The sequence below is a fragment of the Marasmius oreades genome, chromosome 2 (assembly GCF_018924745.1).
Source record: "Marasmius oreades isolate 03SP1 chromosome 2, whole genome shotgun sequence".
Taxonomy (NCBI): domain Eukaryota; kingdom Fungi; phylum Basidiomycota; class Agaricomycetes; order Agaricales; family Marasmiaceae; genus Marasmius; species Marasmius oreades.
Genome location: NC_057324.1, coordinates 4844795 through 4865196, shown reverse-complemented (window position 1 = coordinate 4865196; position 20402 = coordinate 4844795). Strand labels below are relative to the sequence as shown.

The 20402-nt window shown below is 45.6% G+C and overlaps 5 protein-coding genes across 6 annotated transcripts; 1 reads left to right on the top strand and 4 right to left on the bottom strand.

Annotated features, from left to right (window-relative positions):
• Positions 1-3307: 3307 nt before the first annotated feature.
• Positions 3308-4453, bottom strand: E1B28_005286 (uncharacterized protein; the record flags this gene model as incomplete). The annotated part of the gene is made up of 4 exons (XM_043149839.1): positions 3308-3448; positions 3515-4072; positions 4130-4278; positions 4333-4453. 4 exons carry the CDS (start codon positions 4451-4453, stop codon positions 3308-3310), a joined length of 969 nt encoding a protein of 322 aa, XP_043014447.1.
• A 1323-nt stretch (positions 4454-5776) lies between these two features.
• On the bottom strand, positions 5777-8051 carry E1B28_005285 (uncharacterized protein). 2 transcript variants are annotated; one of them, XM_043149837.1, is made up of 11 exons: positions 7861-8051; positions 7597-7803; positions 7509-7546; positions 7394-7461; positions 7268-7338; positions 6831-7213; positions 6638-6777; positions 6199-6588; positions 6076-6138; positions 5972-6019; positions 5777-5918 (listed from the first exon to the last, which is right to left on the bottom strand). In XM_043149837.1, the coding sequence occupies exons 1-11, from the start codon at positions 7987-7989 to the stop codon at positions 5830-5832; spliced, it is 1626 nt and encodes a 541-aa protein (XP_043014445.1). In that variant the 5' UTR covers positions 7990-8051; the 3' UTR covers positions 5777-5829. The 2 variants fall into 2 exon arrangements, with proteins under 2 accessions (XP_043014445.1, XP_043014446.1); XM_043149838.1 differs by having other exon boundaries at positions 5972-6138.
• A 2612-nt stretch (positions 8052-10663) lies between these two features.
• E1B28_005284 (uncharacterized protein) lies at positions 10664-12275 on the bottom strand (the record flags this gene model as incomplete). Its single annotated transcript, XM_043149836.1, has 10 exons — positions 10664-10900; positions 10958-11081; positions 11133-11214; positions 11275-11424; positions 11483-11561; positions 11627-11648; positions 11706-11738; positions 11799-12042; positions 12093-12111; positions 12183-12275. 10 exons carry the CDS (start codon positions 12273-12275, stop codon positions 10664-10666), a joined length of 1083 nt encoding a protein of 360 aa, XP_043014444.1.
• Positions 12276-13196: 921 nt separating this feature from the next.
• On the top strand, positions 13197-15288 carry E1B28_005283 (uncharacterized protein). The gene is made up of 7 exons (XM_043149835.1): positions 13197-13393; positions 13463-13632; positions 13690-13849; positions 13911-14296; positions 14358-14575; positions 14632-14686; positions 14747-15288. Exons 1-7 carry the CDS (start codon positions 13317-13319, stop codon positions 15025-15027), a joined length of 1347 nt encoding a protein of 448 aa, XP_043014443.1. The 5' UTR covers positions 13197-13316; the 3' UTR covers positions 15028-15288.
• Positions 15289-17855, bottom strand: E1B28_005282 (uncharacterized protein). The gene is made up of 16 exons (XM_043149834.1): positions 17720-17855; positions 17651-17664; positions 17524-17600; positions 17338-17461; positions 17182-17285; positions 17077-17127; positions 16997-17026; positions 16887-16946; positions 16727-16823; positions 16529-16671; positions 16389-16456; positions 16166-16340; positions 15895-16084; positions 15702-15814; positions 15544-15638; positions 15289-15489 (listed from the first exon to the last, which is right to left on the bottom strand). The coding sequence occupies exons 1-16, from the start codon at positions 17839-17841 to the stop codon at positions 15441-15443; spliced, it is 1512 nt and encodes a 503-aa protein (XP_043014442.1). The 5' UTR covers positions 17842-17855; the 3' UTR covers positions 15289-15440.
• Positions 17856-20402: the final 2547 nt, after the last annotated feature.

The window sequence follows — 20402 nt, the reverse complement described above, 5'->3', positions numbered from 1 at the left end:
GGCATCCAATGTTAGGCCATACATGTACGTCGGGTCCTTCGGCATCCTACGGGGTCCAATGAAGGACTCTTAAATTTCCTAATAATAATAAGTAATGTGGTGCTAAACAAATCTTTACGACAACGACTACAATCGAATCATGAGATTTGATCGGAGTTTCTCCACTCATTTTTCCAGAACAGATACAAGAGTCGACCGAGTATGCCTTGTTCCCAAGTCCCGCGAGTCCCGAATCAACCACCGATCATTGCATAAAATGCTACCATGTGGCCATGATTTGAATGGATGGGCATATAACAGTACGCCGAAGTTGTTGATTCCCAGCAGATCCTGGCACCCCCGCTACCGAGTGGAGCCCCCTCGACTCACAAGTCATCAAAAGATGGCCACTCAGACCACGGTAGCGTTTATTCAATAATCGGTGGATGATTCGGGACTCGCGGGGCTGGGAAACGAGGCGTACTCGGTCGGCTCTTGTTTCTGTTCTGGAAAATGAGAATGAGAGGTATATAAGCCTGAGGATAGGCGAACGTCTCTCACTACAGACTTTTCTAACAACCGTTGATACTCCTCATTATTGACAAGCATGCAATTCAAAGCTTTCCTTGTTGTTGTCGCATCCAGTAAGTTCTTTGGGCCTGCTCCATCCGCCATGCCCTCACGATGTCTCTCCTCCCCCATCTTGCATAGTGGCGATGCTTGCAATTGCACTACCAACTGATCTCAGCGCCGGCGTAGATGCCACCAGTGACCTTGCTGAGCGTGATGTGAGTGATTCCTGCTATCCGTCCGCCGTGGTCTCTTTCCCTGACTGGAATCAAAATCGGTAGATCTGTGACACGGTCAGCTCACAATTTTGTGACTATGACTACTAGTATTCGGTCCACAATCCGTTAGTCGTGGTGTTTCCTAGTTCGTTGTTAGGAACATAGTCCATGCTCCCGAGTCAAGAGTCACTAGTCAATTCTTATGGAACGATCTACAGGCGTTGTGATTGGATAATGCGCACAGTGACTGTACTTTTTTTCTACTGTTAAAATATCCTGTTATCCTTTATTGTCTGGCATGCCTTGGCCCTTGTTGGTCGACTCCGTCGACCATCATCGATAGTAACGTGACTGATAGTGCCAGCCACTCAACGTACGTCGACATATTGCGAAAGCCTTTTACTAGGAGAGGGTTTGGTTTCTTCACCAACCGGATTCTTGTTTCACTCTACCTCAAATCCGACCCAAAATTAATGAATGAACCCGGGAAATTTCAAAAGACAGATAATATGAATGCAAGTGCCTCACCCCCGGTGCGGCAGGAATGTCTAGTCGACAGGTAAACGGTTGAGGTCGATCCGGTCGGATGGCTGACAAAGTAACGGTAGATAAAAAAAGAAGAGTACTACGAAATATTCGAAGTACGATACAACGTAAAAGACCACGACGCCGCAGGAACGTGATGTATCTAGAGAACTCGTGTAGAACAAAGAAGTTGACACTTAGCGTAAGTGGCTGATTCTCGTATCTTGCTCAAATATATGTTGTTAATGTTCGCTCTTGCTCGGGATTTAGTGGAGAGATTCAGGGCTCGGTTTTGGCTCAGAGGAAGGGGGAGAAAGGCAGAAAGAAAAAAGTTAATTATTCGGTACAGCATTGACAGTTTATATAAACGGACTCTGGGTCCGAGCGTGCGAGTAAAAGAAGTAAGTAAAAAAAAAGCTAGTTCTAAAAAGGACTATCTACTTGGTTCCTTGATAAGATAACGGGGAGGCTAGACCTCTGACCCACGGCATTCCCGAACCAGTTCCGCCTCAGTCGACGCTACTAAGACTTCGCTTTGGGGTGGATGAGGTCCCAACGCGGCATAAAGCAATTTTACCGCCAGGTGGACGAGGCCTTGCGGGAGCGGACTTGTAGGAGGGGAAAAGGAAAGGAAACAACATGAATCGGAGGCTCACCGTAAGGTACGAATTCATAAAAATACAACGGCAAGCGATTCACGCTGTAATAAAAGTGCTTCTGCGTTCGAAAAGGAAAATAAGTAAGTTTTAATTTTGTTTAGGTTCGCAAGTAGAAGATCATCAAGAAAATAAAGTGAACAAGAAACTCATCGGGATGAATGATTCTACCAGGGACCCGCAGGACCCTACCACACCGGTCAGCCCCAACGAGAAATGAGCTGACACCCAGTGGTACCTACTGATACCTACTGATATACTCAAAAAATATCATTATAAATCCACATGTATCATTAGATGAAAATATAGCGATATCTACTGATACTAGATGATACGAGAGCCCGCCGAGACCATACACCAATCAATATCATCAGGAATCATTCGGAATCATTGGATATCGATGAAATACGATTACATCCAATACTAATCAATACACATCCGATATTCAGAGACTGATACCCATACCCTCGCCCCCCACCTGTATTTCAGCCAGCTCACACCTCGTCACCTCACCTCAAACGAGTCGCTGCCAAGTCCCAAACCCCTCGCTATCGAAATTAAGCTGCCTCCGTAAACACAATTGTGCGCGCCGCCTTCAATCGAAAACCTAGATGCGCCAGCGAAGGCCATTGCGCCAAAGGAAAAGGAAGTACTGAAAGGAGGGTGCAGGACAAGCCACGGCGGAAAGAGGAGGATGATGGGAGTTGAGGAAAAGCCTGTTCAAAGTGCTGTAGAGCGCCAAAGAGCGCCGCCTGTCACTGATCCGGCCGTCCGCCGTTCACATGTTGCATTGGTGGGCAGATCAAATTCGACCCACTATCTGGCACGTGCTGGGAATTATATGCAAAAAGCGATGACCCTCGCTCGGTCGCTCAAGTGCTCAAATTCAAACTCGACCATCACTCGAACCATGTCGTCCTTTGCACCAAAATTTCGATCCAGCTCGTCCACTGGCCAAACGCTGCCGAGCATAAGGACGCTGGGTCTCTTTTAGGATGACTTTGGGTCTTAGAAGAAGGTTGAAAACTCGAGTTGTAGATTCAACGGAATAACGCGTAAACTTCTTTATTCACTTCCAGCTGTGAATGAATCTGACCTCATTATAGACTCAGCTTCAGCATCCACATACACCGCAAGAAGAAACCACTACGAATTGACGATCTGCCACACCCACCTCCTGACATACCCATGTTCTAGCTTTTTTCGATTGGCCCGACCAACATCCAACTCCTGTATCAGATTCAGAATATGGTTTCCGCAATTCGCGACGTATGGTAATGCAGCAGGACCAGTGGTACTCATCGGAAACGCGTGCAGGGGGAAATCCATCTAGGCAGGTTTCTACACATTAAGGGTTCGTCATATACTCTTCTTCAACAAGTATTCATAGTCATCCAAAGACTCTTCCACCAGCCGAACCATTTCTCCAGCTATCTGTGCTCCCCACTTCCGAGTCCATTCAACTTTCTCAACGACTATATCGACCAATTTGCTCGTGTCCTAGTTGTACAAATCCCTGCGACGTGAACAACTTAATGACTTTTTCAACGTGAAGAGTGAACTCACAGGATTCGGAATTACCCCAGTCGACCCAAACACCTTTTCCATCCCAATTCGTACTCGATCATTAGGCCATTTCACATCTCGTATCGGATTCCACTCCAAGGATATTTGTGACGCGTCCAAGCCTAGGCGATTGTATATTTCTTCCATGATTCTTCTAGGCTCCAACACCAGGCAGTCTCCATCGACGACAATGGGCGGTGCCGGTGAACCGTGACAATTATTTACCTGTAAACGAAAGACTTCGTCGTAAACCATTCGTTGCCACTTCATACTGGCAATCATCGGTAGATCGGCGTCTTCCAGTGTTGGTTCACCTAGGGATTCGTTGATCGAAACGTAGGAACGGAGGATTTTAGCGGGATGTCGGATAGTAATGATAACGGCAAACGTGGATAAGAGGTTGGTAGGCCAAAGGATCGGAGTTGTGATTGATTGGATTATTTTTGGTGGTTTGGGCGTTCCGAAACGGCGTCGAGGTTCCCAAAATTCGATGTTCGCGTTGACGGTTTCAGCGGGGATGAAGAGGAATCCATGTTCCTTGAAGACCGGGATCTTTCCCTGCGAAAGAAAGGGGAGATTGGAAGGTCAAATGCTTAGTCGGCAGCTAGATCGCACCTTGACCTCCGTCTCAGACACCCATTCGGAAAACTCTTCTATCGCATTCTGGTATGTTTTACGTGCTCTTTTCTCCATATCAATGTCCATCACAGAGCATGACTTGACAGGTTTCGCTGTTTGTCGTTCGGGTCCTGAATAAAACGCGTCTTGAAAGACAAAAACTCGATTTTCAAAATCAAACAGGAATCAAGGACATCTACCTAGAAATCCGTAACGCTTTTGCTCTATAACCTCTGTTCCTTCGAGAAGCCGAAAGAGAAGATTCGAGCAAGTGCGTGGATGAGAGCAGATCCATAAACGAAGTTGAGTAGGAACGGACATTGTCAAATCTCTGCGGGATGGTCAAAGCAGAGAAGGTGGTAAACGGCCGGTGTTCTTTCAGTCTACGTAATTTGGTCCGAAAAAAGCCGAAGGAAATCTTTGTCACCGGTCACACATTGTGACAAAAATTCTCTTCCCCGTTTCCCGACTCTTCGCGGTCAGTCGATTCAACATTGGGCTTTGAAGGGGTCACCAAAGAGCCCTTTTTATAGGCTTGCTACACGACTGCTATATTCCGGCTGTTGAACTCAGTGGCGGTGTGTGCGGCACGTCTATGTATTACTACTATGGATCGCCATTTTAGCTCCCTCTCGTTTGGCGCTAACAGGAAACGATTCCGAGTTTCTCTCGAGTAGTCATGACGAAAATGAACTGACGAAGGCGTAGGAAAAAGTCACTGGCCGGCCTCGAGAATCTCACAAAAGAAACTGAAGAGAGGCTCCTACCTTCAAGGCTTTTCTCGTCATCCTACTCGTATCTTCCGTTCGTTCATGTCATTAGACCGGCAATTTTGGTAGTCGTTGCCGACGATTAGTGACTGGCAGCACTTACAGCCTTGGAGGGTCTCGAGGAAGTTGGAACCGGCTTTGAGGTGCGCTTTGACTTCTAAGTTCTCTGACTCTAGAATCCCTTCTCAACGAAATTCTCCAACCATCCAGTACCTTATCAAGGTCGAAGACGAGCCACATCGTCGACTTGGATCCTACTTTTCCATACCAACGCAAAGTACTTGGGCTGTGCGGTACCGACAGGGATGTTCATCTACCTCGACGTGATTGTGCGCATCGCGTCCAATCGAAAACTCAGATGCGCCAGTTAACGCCCTTTCATAAAGCGGATCGTCAATATGGGAGGAAGAACGACAACCCGAAAGGTCGGGGGGTCATGCAGGTCAAAAGGAAGAGTGGGCGGTAGCTGCCCCGGGTCTGTATCAATGATTTATTTCATTGTTATACGGATCCATCATTGGCCTTCAGACCATCAAAGCCAGGTGTTTGTTGAGTTTTCCCAGGCAGCTGGCGATTTGACAGCATTTGAACTGCTACAGGCGCCTGAGAGATAGCCAAATGGCAGTGGCCCGCCCGTGTAATCCCTTGCCCATTGATGATCAGTGTCGGGTGATAGTATGAGGTGTCCGAAAAGCTGTTCATAACGAATAAGCTAATTTAGTATCAGCGCCCGGACATCCTCGTATGCTGATAGGAACTCAGGATTTGTGCCTTGAGCGAAGTCGGATGTAATGAGCCTATATAAGTCGATTCGGACCATGTAAATGTCTCATAGGTTGACGACTGTAAACCAGTATCATCAAATGACTTTTTAGGTACGTGAATCTTGCAGTACTGCTTGGTCCGAACGAAACGTTATCACGGCCACTATATCACTATCCCAGGTATGCCTGAGCCCTCGACGGCTTCGTACGAAAATGGAGCCGCAAGGAACGACCAGAAAGATCGACTCATAGCTATAAAAGTGCGTCAGTTGACTATCGGAAGATATAAGGTTACTGATACCCACCGTATCCTCTGTCCTCCTGGGATGAGATTTTTGTCGAGATTGCTAAGTCTTTAAAAATGATTGGTCCAGGAACTACAAGAATGGATTGAATCATTAGTGGTCACCTTCAATCTGAGTGTCAGTGTCGTGGAACAGCAAGTCCAAAGACAGATCGCCTTCGTCTAAATCTAGAAAGTGGGGACAAATACAAGATAAAACTCTAGAATCTGAGAATTCTATGAGCACACCTGCGTCCAGTTCCTCAAATTGGCTTGATTTGCGGTGTATGATGTCATAAACGGGCGATCCAAGGTAGCGAGCAAAGCTCGTAGTTCTCGGGTCAAAGCCTCGCAGGACTTGCCATCTATGAATTTCTCTATACGTCTCAGTTGGCCAAGAATACCGGAAGGGTGAATCTATGTGTACACTGAGTTTGGTGGGAAGGCCAAGGCGTTTACACATTTTCCTCGGAATGCGAGTTTGTCCGGTTTCGCTATGGGACCAAAAATATGGGATTGAAGAGGAGCGGTAGATGGGGAGTACGAAGAGGTATATGGGAGGGCTTGTTGAGCGTCGTTGTTGAGTGATTTCAGAGCTAACCATTTGCCCTGATAGCTGAATGTTTGGCCGTATGAGTTCTGAAAGAGTTCAGCCTGGATAGCCTGGATAATCGCGAACAGTATTCACCATACTGTGAGAGATCTTCGTCAGGTAAGATACTGAGTTTGTGAAAGACACTTGAAGCCTGGGACAGCCAGGCACAAGCCTCCCAAGTGCTTGACCGTAACCTGAACCCGAAATATTCGGAGTCATTGACGACGGTAAATCTGCAGTAAAGGACTCGGTCTCTGTAAATCGATGATGGCCCTAGAGCACTCGCCTTGTTTTTCCATCTACCATTTCAGCTCTGGAGTCAAAGCATTTCCCGAGGCATCTCCAGACTCCACCGCCGACTGCAATTGCTATGGTCCTTGTTCGCGCTGAGGATATGATTGGTCGAATGGTCCTGGAGTTGGTGTCGATCCACCGGCGCGATGACCTTTCAAGCACATAAAGTACCTGAATGTCGAATTCCTTTTGTAACGGGAAGCTAGAGAGGTAATTCCAGAGGACATGGTGTTGAAGAAGTTCAATGCTTGATGACGGGGTGTTGACATATGAGGAGAAAAAGTGGACAGCATTTTGCGGCCCCTCCACTCCATGGATCAAATTTCCATGTTTGAAATCCATCCATAGCTCTCTTTCATTACATTCTAGATTCCGCTAGGTAACGAGTTAACCAATACCAAGTATAGGGATCTTACACTCGATACTTACGGCCAAGGAAAAGAAGTAAAATTTCCCCAACGCGTGAAGTTGATCCCATCTGTAAGCGAGTGGCATGAGTTCTAACCTAGATCATCAGCAAACGAGTTCAAGAAGAAAAAACGTAGGTACGCAAACCGTTGTAAAATATCAACATGGGAATATTTGAACGGTTGAGACCGAAAAGCTGCATATTTTGCGCGTTTCTGCTGAAATTCAGTGACTGACTGACGATTGTCCATGATCAGCTTACCGACTTTGAAGAGACCATCGAAAGTCTTCCTCCCATGCCTGAAACAATCGGTTAGTTACGTATAGAGTCGAGAATATTTACTACGCACTTGGTTTGCCTCAGGCCCATTATATGACACCACCGTAAACTTCGAGCCGCTTGAGTCGGAATGGATTTCGGCTGTACATATCGTTCGGTTGACTCGAAGGCGTCCCTCTTCCCACCATTCTCTGATACCAACGTCCCACCTTCTCGGATAGTTTTCATGATACACATCCCGAAGGTGATGTATAGCCCCAAGTTTGATGTTGTAGAACTAGGAATCCGGGTCAACTTCCCGATCCAATTCTTGCCATAAATTAAAGCCACGCACCTCGTCATATATCGTACGCTTTCTCTCTTGATGGATTATTTGGTTATAGTTATTGTTGATCTGGTTGCCTTTGACATCGTTGATGGTGACGGTATGAAAATTGCACCCAGATGCGTTACTAAAAGCCATTTACATTCGTGGCAAGAGGAGGGAATGGAAGGCTCAGGTAAATGGATGCGGAAGGGAGTCAGGAGACCAGAGTGCCAAGTGCCCGCTGTTCTTTATATAGGTGTCAAAAACGGTAAGGCGCTTTAACGGCGACAGCATTGAATGGAAAATTGACCCAAGATTGCTAGCACCCGGGCATGACTCGGCATGGATCTGCCGCTCAACGGATTCCCGGTGAAAGATGGGGACATAGCGCAAATAAAATAAAAAAATCAAAGGAAAATCTGAGCCAACTTACATCCCATAGAGCATCTCTCGACTGTATCGGACCATGCCCAGTCGCCGTTCGGCTGCGCAGAACGACTTTACACGTTCGTTGGATTGCTTCCCAGGATCTCTACAGGAAGCTACGGTCATCGCGCTGATTTCCTTGACCTTATAAATCCAGTTCAAGTTTGAAGGGCAAGTCGGATGTATTCGTGATAGAGTCGAAGTTACAGGCCTACGCACATCCTTAGTATATTGACAATCATCCACTAGATTCACATAATCAAATCTAAACTCACCTTCCCAAAAATCAGCAATGCGGACTGCACTGGGCTCGAGACAAGAGAGTGAAGGTGATGAGGTTGTCCTCAAAAATGGTATTAGCATATTATTGAGCTTTCAGTACCCATGATATGACTACCTCACTTGCATCGTAAATAGATAAAAGGCCGAAATTATCGCCGATAGAGATGAACGCGGATCAAATGAGGATGCAAGATGAACGTCGTGAACAAAAATGGCACATGGGAATTGAATTATCTAATTCGGCTGCGGTGTGACAGGTGTGACTAACCCTGACTCATTCCTCGATGGACTTGGGACCCACAAGCACCCATCTTCCCTTGCTCTCTTTTGAACCTGCTGATATCTCGTCTTCTGCATGGGAGACATTATTTCTGGAAGTGAAGGGATTGTAATCATTGAAAGGCGTGTCGAGTACTGCGTGCTGAGTCTTGCAGTCAACTTGCAGTGTAAGTATGATAATATACTTCATCAACTGTGCTCCGTCGATACAGCTGTATGTAACATTATTGTCTTTCTTTTTGACCATATCGACTAATGTGGCGGGGATAACTCCAGCAGGTTCGTTTTGGTCCATAGTCATAGTTACATCTCCGTTGTTATGCGAGGCTGTTGGATGGTCGCAATGGCGTTCAGAAGAAGGGGTGAGCACGGTACCGCTGTCAGGGTTGTTCGGTAGGACTTTATTTACGATTGGCGATGACTGAAATTCCATTCAAAGACCAGAGAGCGCTACAACTAAACAGGCTCAGTCAGACCTCTTCTGGATAACTGGTACCATCCAACTTCAACGACCAGTGGTTAGGCCTAGGTCTCCTGTTGGATCGGATTGCCATATGTCCGACATCCGACGGATTTCCACCTCGGATCCGAATTGCGGATCGGCAATTTTGCTATACATTCAAGTCGTACATAGGAGAGATGGGAATCTGAATTTCGGATTTCCTAATTGACTTTCCACCATCTCCACAAATTTCTCTCTATCACGGTTGCAGGCAAAAGAACAGAGGCTGACTCAATGGAAGATTCCGACTCGGTAGGATAGTTTGGGAACCAACATCCTCGACGTAAAAGATAGTCTTCGATTGTGTTCCGGCCCGGCAATTGTCTCATTTTTGTGGTGGTCAACACACAGTAAATGCATGCATTTTGCTCAAGAATCTCAACGTCGCGACGTCTATCTCACCGTGAGATATCTTAAGATCTCTTGAGATTTCTTGAGATCATCTCAAAAATCTCAAAAAAAAAGTAGCCTTCCTATAATTCATTATCTCAAATAATACATCTCACTATCTCAAAAAAAAGTGTCTCACTGTCTCAAATAATATGTGTCTCATAAATCTCAAGTATCTCAGTCTCAGTCTCAGTCTATCATCTCATCTCATCTCATCTCATCTCACTCGTCAATTTCTATGTCAGTGAGATTACTACTTGTATACTAAGCTAAGGTGTGACAAGGGACTGGTACTAACAATTTTGATTGCATTACACCGGCGTGTAGCCCCTTCACCCTTGTAATAGTTTAACTTAGCATATAATGGATAACCCTCAGCCTACGTGCCAGTGTAATGCAATCAAAATTGTTAGTACCAGTCCCTTGTCACACCTTAGCTTAGTATACAAGTAGTAATCTCACTGACATAGAAATTGACGAGTGAGATGAGATGAGATGAGATGAGATGATAGACTGAGACTGAGACTGAGATACTTGAGATTTATGAGACACATATTATTTGAGACAGTGAGACACTTTTTTTTGAGATAGTGAGATGTATTATTTGAGATAATGAATTATAGGAAGGCTACTTTTTTTTTGAGATTTTTGAGATGATCTCAAGAAATCTCAAGAGATCTTAAGATATCTCACGGTGAGATAGACGTCGCGACGTTGAGATTCTTGAGCAAAATGCATGCAACGGCAGCAACACAGATCGTGTGGATATCAACACCAAGCCTCCGGTTGAACAAGGGAAGGGAGTACTTGAGGTTCAAGCTGGGTAGGAAGTATGAAAACAATAGGTACATTATACATACAGCATCGAGAATTTTACATGTACGCGAACCAATGTGAACCTTCGAACCTTAGGCTAAACTCGTATTACACCTTTGAGATCGTCCAAATGGACTAGACCATCTTCTCGCTCGAACCCGAGGCTAGGCCCTCCTCTCCACTCGAATTACCTCCCTTGTGTCCTCCTATCTGGGATCGAAGATCAACAGAGGGTGATTGGCATGCGCTTTGACCGACTGGACGGTCAGCAAACGCCATCGACCTAGAGATGAAGTTTTCGTTTTGTTCGGCTTGTGGGTTTGATTTGCTTCGGTACGCAACCCTCACAATGATCAACGTTGGTGCAAGGCCCTGTTGGTATCAGAGATGAACGAATCCACCCACCCAAAACAAGTTAAATCGACTTACAGAGAGCAGAACAGCAAGCGTTGCAAGATCAATGGGAACCAACCCGTGAAGGTTGGGGTCTACGACGAGAGGAACAATCATAGCAACTAGCTTTGTGATAGAAAACATGGCCCCGGATTCGATGCTGAAAAAAATATTAAAGTTTGATGGAAACCCGGTGAAAGGGGGTACGTACATTGCAGCCGTAAAGAAGCTGAACATCTCTTGGTTCTGAGCACCCTTGAGATCCTTTCGGCTTGTCCACCAGATTCGTCCGGCTTGGTTTTATGTTCAGCAATGTAGATCGTACTATGACTCTGAGGGAATGCTGTACGTACCTGTGAGGACCGTCAAAAGCATATTGAAGGCAGCGATTGCTATCCCGTCTCCATTGCTGATGATACCAAACTTATCATAGAGTTCTGAATGTCCAGGGATAGAAGTGTTGAAGTTGGCAATCCCGCCGATGGACGTGATAAAGTCTAGACCTGTTGGAGTCGGCATGTTCAAATTAGGTTAATCAACAGTGATGTACTAAATGCTCACCATCGAGGGCAACTGCCATTACTACCAAAGGGATCAGGATAGCTCTCCTGAATCCCCAGCATGCGTAGCACCGATGAATCTGCGATCAAAATTGAGGAATAAGTCAAAGATGCACTCGTGCGGAATAATTCGAGCGCGACGGACAAGCATACAATCCGCAACAATGCTGTTGTGATGTTTTAGCTGAATGAATCTTTGAGATACGACCACATGGAGTACTCACTTCATAAGTGCGCCCGTTAGAACCATCAGAGCGCTTCAAAGTCAAATATCAGAGCCATGCACGAGGATACCCTAGAATCCAAGTTACACTCACAATTCAACCGCAGACTCAACGTCATACGTGAGAAATTCAGCGAGCTGCAAATACTCCTTCGTCTTTACCGTGGTGAAACAGAGGACCGCTTGGTGTACGTATTTGGCAGTGACGGTACCAACATAAATCGTAGCCATTATGAACGAGAATATCGTGCACGGGAGATAGAGGTTTGATATGGTTGTGGGTCTGCCTGGGCGGAGGAGCACACGGATGGATACGCCGAAGATGAGGATGTATATTCCTGCGATCATGTTGTTAGAGTTGGAGTTGCGGGGTTGTAGAAAGACTCACCGTATGTGAGAAACATGGCCTACATAGTGACCATTGAGCGACCAGTCAGCTAAAGGCGTTTTTTTCTGGAGAAATTCGAAGTGAACGGACCGACAACGTGCTGATAGGTAGAACAAGCACTGCGCCCACTGTCAGGAAAGGGGCGAGTGCCTGTTCGAGTTCAAGTTCCTCGGGAGATGACATCCTGTCCAAGTGTATGGATGGTCCTTCTCCTGGGGTAGCTATGCCCTCTTATACTACCCACGAATAATCACAAACTTGGCCTTCACATGGAGTAACCTCTGGACATTACCATCACTCAATACGATTGAACTGCTAATAAAAACAATACAGACGCCCAAATCACCCCTTAAAATCGCCGAGCTGTCCACCATCTTCCCATAGTTTTTATCGTGAAAGAACTATTAAGTGTAAAGTCTTTCAATCTATCAAGGATAACATATCAGAAGTCGAATTTACGGTTGGGTTCTCACATCCGACCTTCGTACCTGGTTCGATTGTGATGAACATTCAAAGTTACCTCTGATGAGCGCCACAGCAAATTGAATGATGGGTACAGCTGACGATCGCTCGAAGAAAGACGATTGGATGGTCTTCGTGATATCGTGGTCCTTTCGCTGTTAAAAGGTTTTTTAGTCAAGGGACACAAATCGTCTCTACTGACGACTGATATGTTGTGTCCAAGACTTGTCAAACATGAGAGCATGGGATGATGGCCGTCACCGCAAAGGTATGAAGGCCATATGTGTTCCTGCACCATTTTGGGCACAAAATTCCTGGTAGGTGCGGGGTCTGTAAAGTCCAAGGGCCCGTCATACGTTCAGTTGACAGCTCGCAGGAATATCGCGAGTGCTCCGGGCCTTGATACGTAGTCCTAACTCACGAGGCCTTCCCAAGTGATCACGCCACACATTTATTTGGCTTGAAGGTAATAAAAATCCATGAGATTTCGTATACGTTACCGACCTTACTCAAGAAGCAATCGAACCCCCGGCGGGTCGAGAATTTAGTAAAAGTGACCGTATTCGGGCTACCGCTGCATGAGAACTTGTGGCAGTTGGTACCTAAATCGCGTTGGAATCACGTGCCCGTGTTGTGAGATTACCTAGGTCCATGGTCACTGCCGTTGACCACGTTTCCCTCCCCTTCCGCTCTGAGTCTTTTTTCTCCTTTTTTGTCACTATCAAACCGCCTTTGCCGATGACTATAACCTAGAGAAGAACCATGGCAAGACCCTTTGGACCAGAAGCTTTGTTCAACCAGGCAGGATTCGGCATCGTATCTCAAGAATCTCTCAAAAAGTACGCGTTTTTTCCTATAGTTATTCTCCTTCCCTCTCATTACTGGCTCTTACATTGAACTTTTGGAAGTCAAAGGATCGCAGATGATCTCTGTGCTCGACGAAAACCAAACGAAGCGGTTCCATATATCATGAAGGCGATGCAAGACGAGAACAACGTCGACATCTTTGTTACTGCCACCTTTCTGGAGCCGACTTACAAGGAATCTATTGAATGTTTAGACGAGGGTAAACGACGAGGTGCGGTGATACCCTTCTTGCAGCCCTATAGTAATCTGAACATCAGCCGTTCTGTAGCAAGCGCTATTTTACGAAGGAAATACGGACCCAAAGCATTAGCAGATGACGGACCTCTCATAGACAAGTTCTCATGGAACCTCGATACTCGACCATATATGCGCATCATGCAAGCCTACGTCCGTATGCACGTCGAATACAAGAAATACGCGGCAGCCGTGTACGTTCACCATCGCAAGCTACACCAACACACACCTCTCTAACTCATACCCATCATCCAGAGACACCATAATCGAAATATTCCGTCTCAACCGTAATGACCCCCTCGGTCAAAGCACATGGCTCGGCTCCCTGTTGTGCTTCACAGCTCGCTACGCAGACGCCCTCTACTTCGCCCAAGTATTCATGGACGTCGGAGCAGGTCGAATGCACCTCGATGATCTCCCACCAGGTGGTGGAACCAAATTTCTCCCGCCCCGAAGGGACCTGTACACCGCCGAAGAACAGAGAAAACTGAAAAACTACGAAGCGACGATCTTGTACACCGCTGCATTGGCTAGCTTCAAGCTGTGGGGCGATGGTGAGGAAGCGAGGATGTACCTCCGTTTGGCAGCTGGTGCGAATCCGAAGGTGTTGGTGAAGCTTTTGGGGAGGATACGAAAACCAGGTGGAGTTAATAGAACGGTATTACCGGTTACGACTTGCTAACTGATTATCTGTTTTTGCAGAACATCTCACTCAAGGCCCACGAGGTATCAACGGCCCTGAATCTGCACACGATTATCTCTGGCTCTCCCAAGACCTCTGGATGGAAGATGATGTGTGGAGTTGGATCAGCGAGAACTTGGATGCGAAAAAGAGCGTCTTGATGGAATGTGGGAGTGAGGCATGCAACAAGGAAGAATCTACCCCAGCTCAATTCCATCGTTGTTCTGGGTGCAGGCAGGTGCGCATCTTGAGCGTTTTTTTTTTTACTTCTTCCCGACTTCATTTGGATGTTAGATCTCGTACTGTAGCCGCGAATGCCAAAAACTCGATTGGAGGAGACATAAGCCTGGTTTGTACTTGAACTTTTGATCATTCACACTATTTGTTCTGAAGGAAGGATTGCTTTTAGATTGTACACACGTACAGGCTGTGAAAGCCGTTGGTCGTGCTGTAGCAGCTGGGAAGCCTGTGCCCGCCGATGTAGATATGCCAATCTTCACCGGTGATTTCTCCACGGCCGGGGTCTATATGCAGGAAGTCCCGAAGACGACCAAGAAGGCCAACAAGAAGAAGAAGAAGAAAAAGAAGGGAAAGAAGGAGGCTGGAGATGGCGGGGATGACGGTCCCATCGGTGAAGCCGGAGAAGATGAAGCTGGAAAAGGGAGTGGAGAAGAAGAGGTGAGAGCGTAACCCACTGGTTGTGGGTGGACGAATGGACTCGCGATCACAATTCCTCGACGATACTCGCAGCGCTTTTCAGGCGTACGCCTGCTGTTGTGATTCATTATGATCTATTGCACGGGTTGACGAGATAGGATGGTTTCTGAGGTTTCCGTACGTATCTAGTAACTGCAGGAGGGTAATTAATCTATGAGATGGTGTTATGGTTATGATAGTTAATCCCATGTCTCGACGCAATGAGGTGCAGTGCAAGGCGTAGGATAAGGAACTTCGCTTTCATTTGTTGGCGTTCCTAGGCGTGACCTTTGAAAGGGGACACGGCGATCTACACAGAATTTTTTCGTGCAATTCTGCTCTCTTCAAAATACAAGTACATACATCGGTAGATTTCGCTCCAATGGAAACTGGAAAGATAAAAAAGATCAAAGCCTGAGACCCAAGTTGACATGCACCGCTTTCACTTGGGTGTAACTTCCATAAAAGTGATGCGTCAGTGCGAGTCTTTTAGACAAAAAAAGAACTGACGTTTCCAAAGCATACTCTCCCAGCTCTCTCCCAACTCCCGATTGTTTATATCCTCCAAATGGAACGTTAATCTCACTCACATTGTAACAGTTGATCTAAACATCAAAAAAAAAGGTAATACAGTATTAAGAACAAGAAAGGACTAAGAAAAGGCGTACCGAAGTCATCCCAGCCTCCAGAGCATGCGCAACTCTAATAGCCCTACTATTGTTTTCCGTAAACACAGCGGAAGCCAATCCATACGAGGTGTCATTGGCCATCTCGATGACCTCTTTCGAAAGTGTTAAATTTGAATCAGCTTTTTTCCTCAAAACCCACGACAAGGGGAATTCCAAAAAAAAAAAAAATCACCTTCCTCGGTCTTGAACTTGATCACAGCAGCAACAGGACCAAAGACCTCCTCTCGAACGATCTTCATCTCAGGCTTGCAATCCGCGACAACAGTAGGTTGTATGAAAAATCCTTCCCCTCCATGGCGGTTCCCACCAATAACGATATTGGCACCCTCGGTTTTTGCGGAATCGATGTAGGTCATGATACGCTAGTCAAAATATGAGAGGTTAAGAAGAAGAAAAAAAAGGGCTTCCGAATCCCGATTCGAAACCACATAGAAACCACATACGTCGAACTGAATCTGAGACACCTGAGGACCATGTTGTGTCTCCTCGGCGAACGGATCCCCGATTTGGGTGGTTCGCGTCTCGGCAGCCTTCCTAAACGCTTCCACAAACTTGTCGTAGATGGATTCTTGAACGAAAATTCGCGAGCCTGCGGTACAGACCTGACCCGAGTTTGAGCTGATAACACTGTTATTCAGGCTGGATAACCACGGGCGTCATACGTACAAGATACCAAGTGTGGCCCATTTGACAGCCTGTTCGAAATCAGCGTCTTCGAAGATAATGTTGGGGGACTGGCCAGCGATTCAAGGCAAGTAAGCGAGATTAGTAAAGATATAAATAAAATATGTGAAAGTGAACCGTACTTTTCCACCAAGCTCCAACGAAACAACCTTCAAATTCGATTTCGCTGATGCTTCCTGGATCTTCCTACCGGTCAGGGTACTTCCCGTGAAGGCGACCTTGGCGATCTTAAGGTGAGAAGAGATCGCTGCTCCTACGGTACTGCCTGATCCCTCTCAAATGAATTTCCTCGAATCGAGTTAAGTATAACAACGACGTACCGTGTCCATTAATGATGTTCACGACTCCAGGAGGAAAACCAGCCTCATTAACGAGACCTGCTAGTTTCTGTGCGGTCAATGGAGTAATTTCCGAGGGCTGACAGATGGATACGATTAGCATTTCGCACAAGATCCGAGCCAGGGAGCGTTCCGTAATTACCTTCAGCACACAAACATTGCCGGTTGCGAGTGCCGGTGCGAGCTTCCACGATACCATACTCTGTGATAGATGAGTATTGAACAGGCTGGCAGAATCGAAGTATGGCGAACCAACGGAAAGTTCCATGGAACTATTTGACCCTAACGTGGGATGAATGTGATGTACCTGTGAGAACCACGGTAATACATACCACAACTCCGTACGGTTCATGTCTGGTATACGCAAATTTATTTTCATTCGTCTGAGAGACATCGAATTAATTTCCAGTGATGATCAATGGGAGAGGGAAACGGACCTCTATCGTCTTCCCATGGATCTTATCGGCCCATCCAGCATAATATCGAAAAACTGCGATAGTAAGGCGGACGTCTCGATTTTTTGACACCGTGAAAGGCTTCCCTGCGCTTATCTTTTAACATAGAACAGGTTACAAGGTGCGTAGGGCACTCACCAACGTTCAAACTCTCCAGCGCTGCGAACTCATCTGCGTTTTTCTCGATCAGGTCGGCGAGTTTGCTCAATAGTTTTCCTCGTTCTGTTCCTGGCACTTTGAGACCCCAAGATGTTTTGTATGCCTTGTAGTATTGCAACGAGAACGATCAATTTCATACCACGCGAACAGATTCAACAGACGCACCTTGAGAGCAGCCTCGACTGCGACGTCGACGTCTTTTGCCGAGCCAGCTGATACAGATGTAATGACCTTCCCCGTAGCTAATCAGTAACAATGAGAAATAGATCATGCAAATCAACTGCAAGTCTACCCGGATTCACAACGCTACACAATCTAGCGTTAAATAATCGCCTGATCAGAATATCAAAGTACTACGCACTCGATTTTTGGGTTCTTTTCGACTGGATCGACAAATTTGCCATTGATGAAGAGTCCTGTGTTGACAGAGACGGTTCCCTTATAAGTGGGTGTGTCGAGGTCAAGCTTGAAAACGTCTGCCATGATGGTTTGGAATGAGAGCGGATAGTCGGTTAAGTTGATTGCCTGCGATTAAGGGCCGGTGCGCCGGCTATAACCCAATATGGCCTCCGATCAGAGAAAGCGTCGGTTAGCCTCCGGACCAATCAGATAGATGCCGAAAATCTTCAATACGACCATTCCATGATCTACGCGTACGGGGGACAATCGAGGTGAGCCTGGCCTTACCAAGGATGAATACGAACCTCATTGTGAGAAAGACGCATCTCTTACGTTGAAAAGTCATTTTGTTCACGCCGCAGGGATTTCTACAACTAGGAGGGGGGGAAGTGAGCAAATTGATTGATATAGACCTTGAGAGAATTGAATGGGCCTGGAGGTGGGGAGCACGGAATAGCTGACGAAATGGTTCGGCTGGTAGAAGAGTCTTTGGTTGACCACGAAACACTTATTGAAGAAGAGTATATAACGACAAACTCAGAATTTGACTCGGACCAAATTATTCTCTGCTATCCGATTTCCAACCGCGATTGTTACATTTTTACTGACGTTTCATGCATTTTGTTTAAACCGAAGACATCGCAACGTCTCTCTCAAATCAAAATTTAAACTTTTTTTGAGCAACCTCTTAAGAAACCCACTGCAAAAAAAATATTGTTATTAGCTTTGAAGTCTGTAGGTTGTAGTGTCTTATGTCTCAATCTCAATCATGCTCTCAAAAATTGAATTAAATCTCAATTTCGATTTCAAAAATTCAACTCAATCTCAAGATTCAACTCAAATCTCAATATCTCTAAAACTGAACTGAATCTCAACCTGACATGAAAGGTTGTTTGATATTTAAAGTGAGAGTAAGTAGATAAGTCTATACTAGAATCAATGATTATTACAGAGAGCAAAGGTAAACTTATTAGTGTTGCTTGTATTTAAGCAAGGGTGAGATGAAGGGTAATGTTAGCTGTTTTGATTGTGTTACACCTGCGTGCACACCATATCACGTACTTAGAAAAATTTGCTAAGTACTTGCTGTGGGAGAATTTTTCTAAGTATGTGATATGGCATGTGCGCAGGTGTAACACAATCAAAACAGCTAACATTACCCTTCATCTCACCCTTGCTTAAATACAAGCAACACTAATAAGTTTACCTTTGCTCTCTGTAATAATCATTGATTCTAGTATAGACTTATCTACTTACTCTCACTTTAAATATCAAACAACCTTTCATGTCAGGTTGAGATTCAGTTCAGTTTTAGAGATATTGAGATTTGAGTTGAATCTTGAGATTGAGTTGAATTTTTGAAATCGAAATTGAGATTTAATTCAATTTTTGAGAGCATGATTGAGATGAGGCATAAGACACTACAACCTACAGGCTTCAAAGCTAATAAAAATGTTTTTTTTGCAGTGGGTTCTCAAGAGGTCGCTCAAAAAAAGTTTAAACTTTGATTTGAGAGAGACGTCGCGACATCTTCGGTTTAAACAAAATGCATGAATTTACTGATTTTTATCCATTCCAGAAAAACTTCAGCAATAATTTTGGAACCCTTTGGATCCTACATCTCAATCCGTCCAATGACCTCATTCGCTCCTCTATAGCCGCAAAAAAGCCGGAAATTCCATAGTCCTTGTCCTAATGATACAACAATCATAGTATCTCAACCAAAAGTCAAAGACTTTGGAATGCTTTGTTCGACTCTCAGCCACATCGAGTAGACATCTCTCCAGCCCTGCCATTTCAAGAGTCGAAGAACAATGAAGACACAGAAATCCTCCATAGTAGATAGATAGGCAGAATAAAGTCGGAACTAGGATATGCGCAGGATTGTCCAGAGGAACCATTAAAGGGATAAGTAGAGCCTTGATTTGGTTGATATTATCCATAAGTGAGCCTGCTTGAGCGATCTCAAGGCTAGTTAAAGAAGGTGTTGCTCCTAGGAGTTCCAGAAATGCATATGATGGGTGGTCCAAGGGCCAGCGCATGTTGCCTTCAGGTCAATGACGCATGTCCAGCTCACTGAATGACAACGTCAGCCTTTTTTATCCCAACAGGGAGTGGTAGAAAGCTGGAGGGAAAGCAGAGCCCACCGTCAGTCTGTTTGTAATAAATCAGTTATAAGGTTCCAAATCCCATTTGATTTTGAGGGAGGAAAGATTGGGAAATTCGAAGTATCTGAAGAGAGAGATGAGGTCCTGTCAGAACCATGTTATCTCGATGCATAAGTGATTTAGCGATGGGATTCTGATGGGGTCTTGTGGCATGGAAATTTCCAGGATGTGAGAATAATGAACGAATGGGAGGATTGAAGGCTTGAGTAAAGGGGAAGGACTTGAAGGAGAAACTCGAGTGACTGGATGCAGTTGCTTTGGACTTCCAGAGACGTTATGGTTCTGTAGGGAAAGAGAATAACACTGGGTAACCCATGAACATTTATAATCCTCAGGTGGGGTGCATCTAGGTTTCGAGTCGAGGAGGACGGCAAGTATGGGATTCCAGTGGCTAGATACTCCAATGCAGGAAAGGATAGACTGATACCCTCCAGGACAATAGCTTCCCACAAGAAAGGATCGATAATCAAGCGTCTA

What these genes read in the sequence shown, in the direction of transcription:
- E1B28_005282 (XM_043149834.1), bottom strand. Translation starts at nt 17,841, where the DNA reads ATGGCAGACGTTTTCAAGCTTGACCTCGACACACCCACTTATAAGGGA. An exon ending in TCCATGGGAAGACGATAGAG is followed by an intron (nt 17,128 to 17,181) that starts GTCCGTTTCCCT and finishes GATGTCTCTCAG; the next exon opens with ACGAATGAAAATAAATTTGC. An exon ending in GCAATGTTTGTGTGCTGAAG is followed by an intron (nt 16,824 to 16,886) that starts GTAATTACGGAA and finishes TCCATCTGTCAG; the next exon opens with CCCTCGGAAATTACTCCATT.
- E1B28_005285 (XM_043149837.1), bottom strand. Translation starts at nt 7,989, where the DNA reads ATGGCTTTTAGTAACGCATCTGGGTGCAATTTTCATACCGTCACCATC. An exon ending in AGCGTACGATATATGACGAG is followed by an intron (nt 7,804 to 7,860) that starts GTGCGTGGCTTT and finishes CCGGATTCCTAG; the next exon opens with TTCTACAACATCAAACTTGG. An exon ending in ATGGTAGATGGAAAAACAAG is followed by an intron (nt 6,778 to 6,830) that starts GCGAGTGCTCTA and finishes CCTTTACTGCAG; the next exon opens with ATTTACCGTCGTCAATGACT.
- E1B28_005283 (XM_043149835.1), top strand. Translation starts at nt 13,317, where the DNA reads ATGGCAAGACCCTTTGGACCAGAAGCTTTGTTCAACCAGGCAGGATTC. An exon ending in AGACGAGGGTAAACGACGAG is followed by an intron (nt 13,633 to 13,689) that starts GTGCGGTGATAC and finishes GCCGTTCTGTAG; the next exon opens with CAAGCGCTATTTTACGAAGG. An exon ending in TTGGAGGAGACATAAGCCTG is followed by an intron (nt 14,687 to 14,746) that starts GTTTGTACTTGA and finishes GATTGCTTTTAG; the next exon opens with ATTGTACACACGTACAGGCT.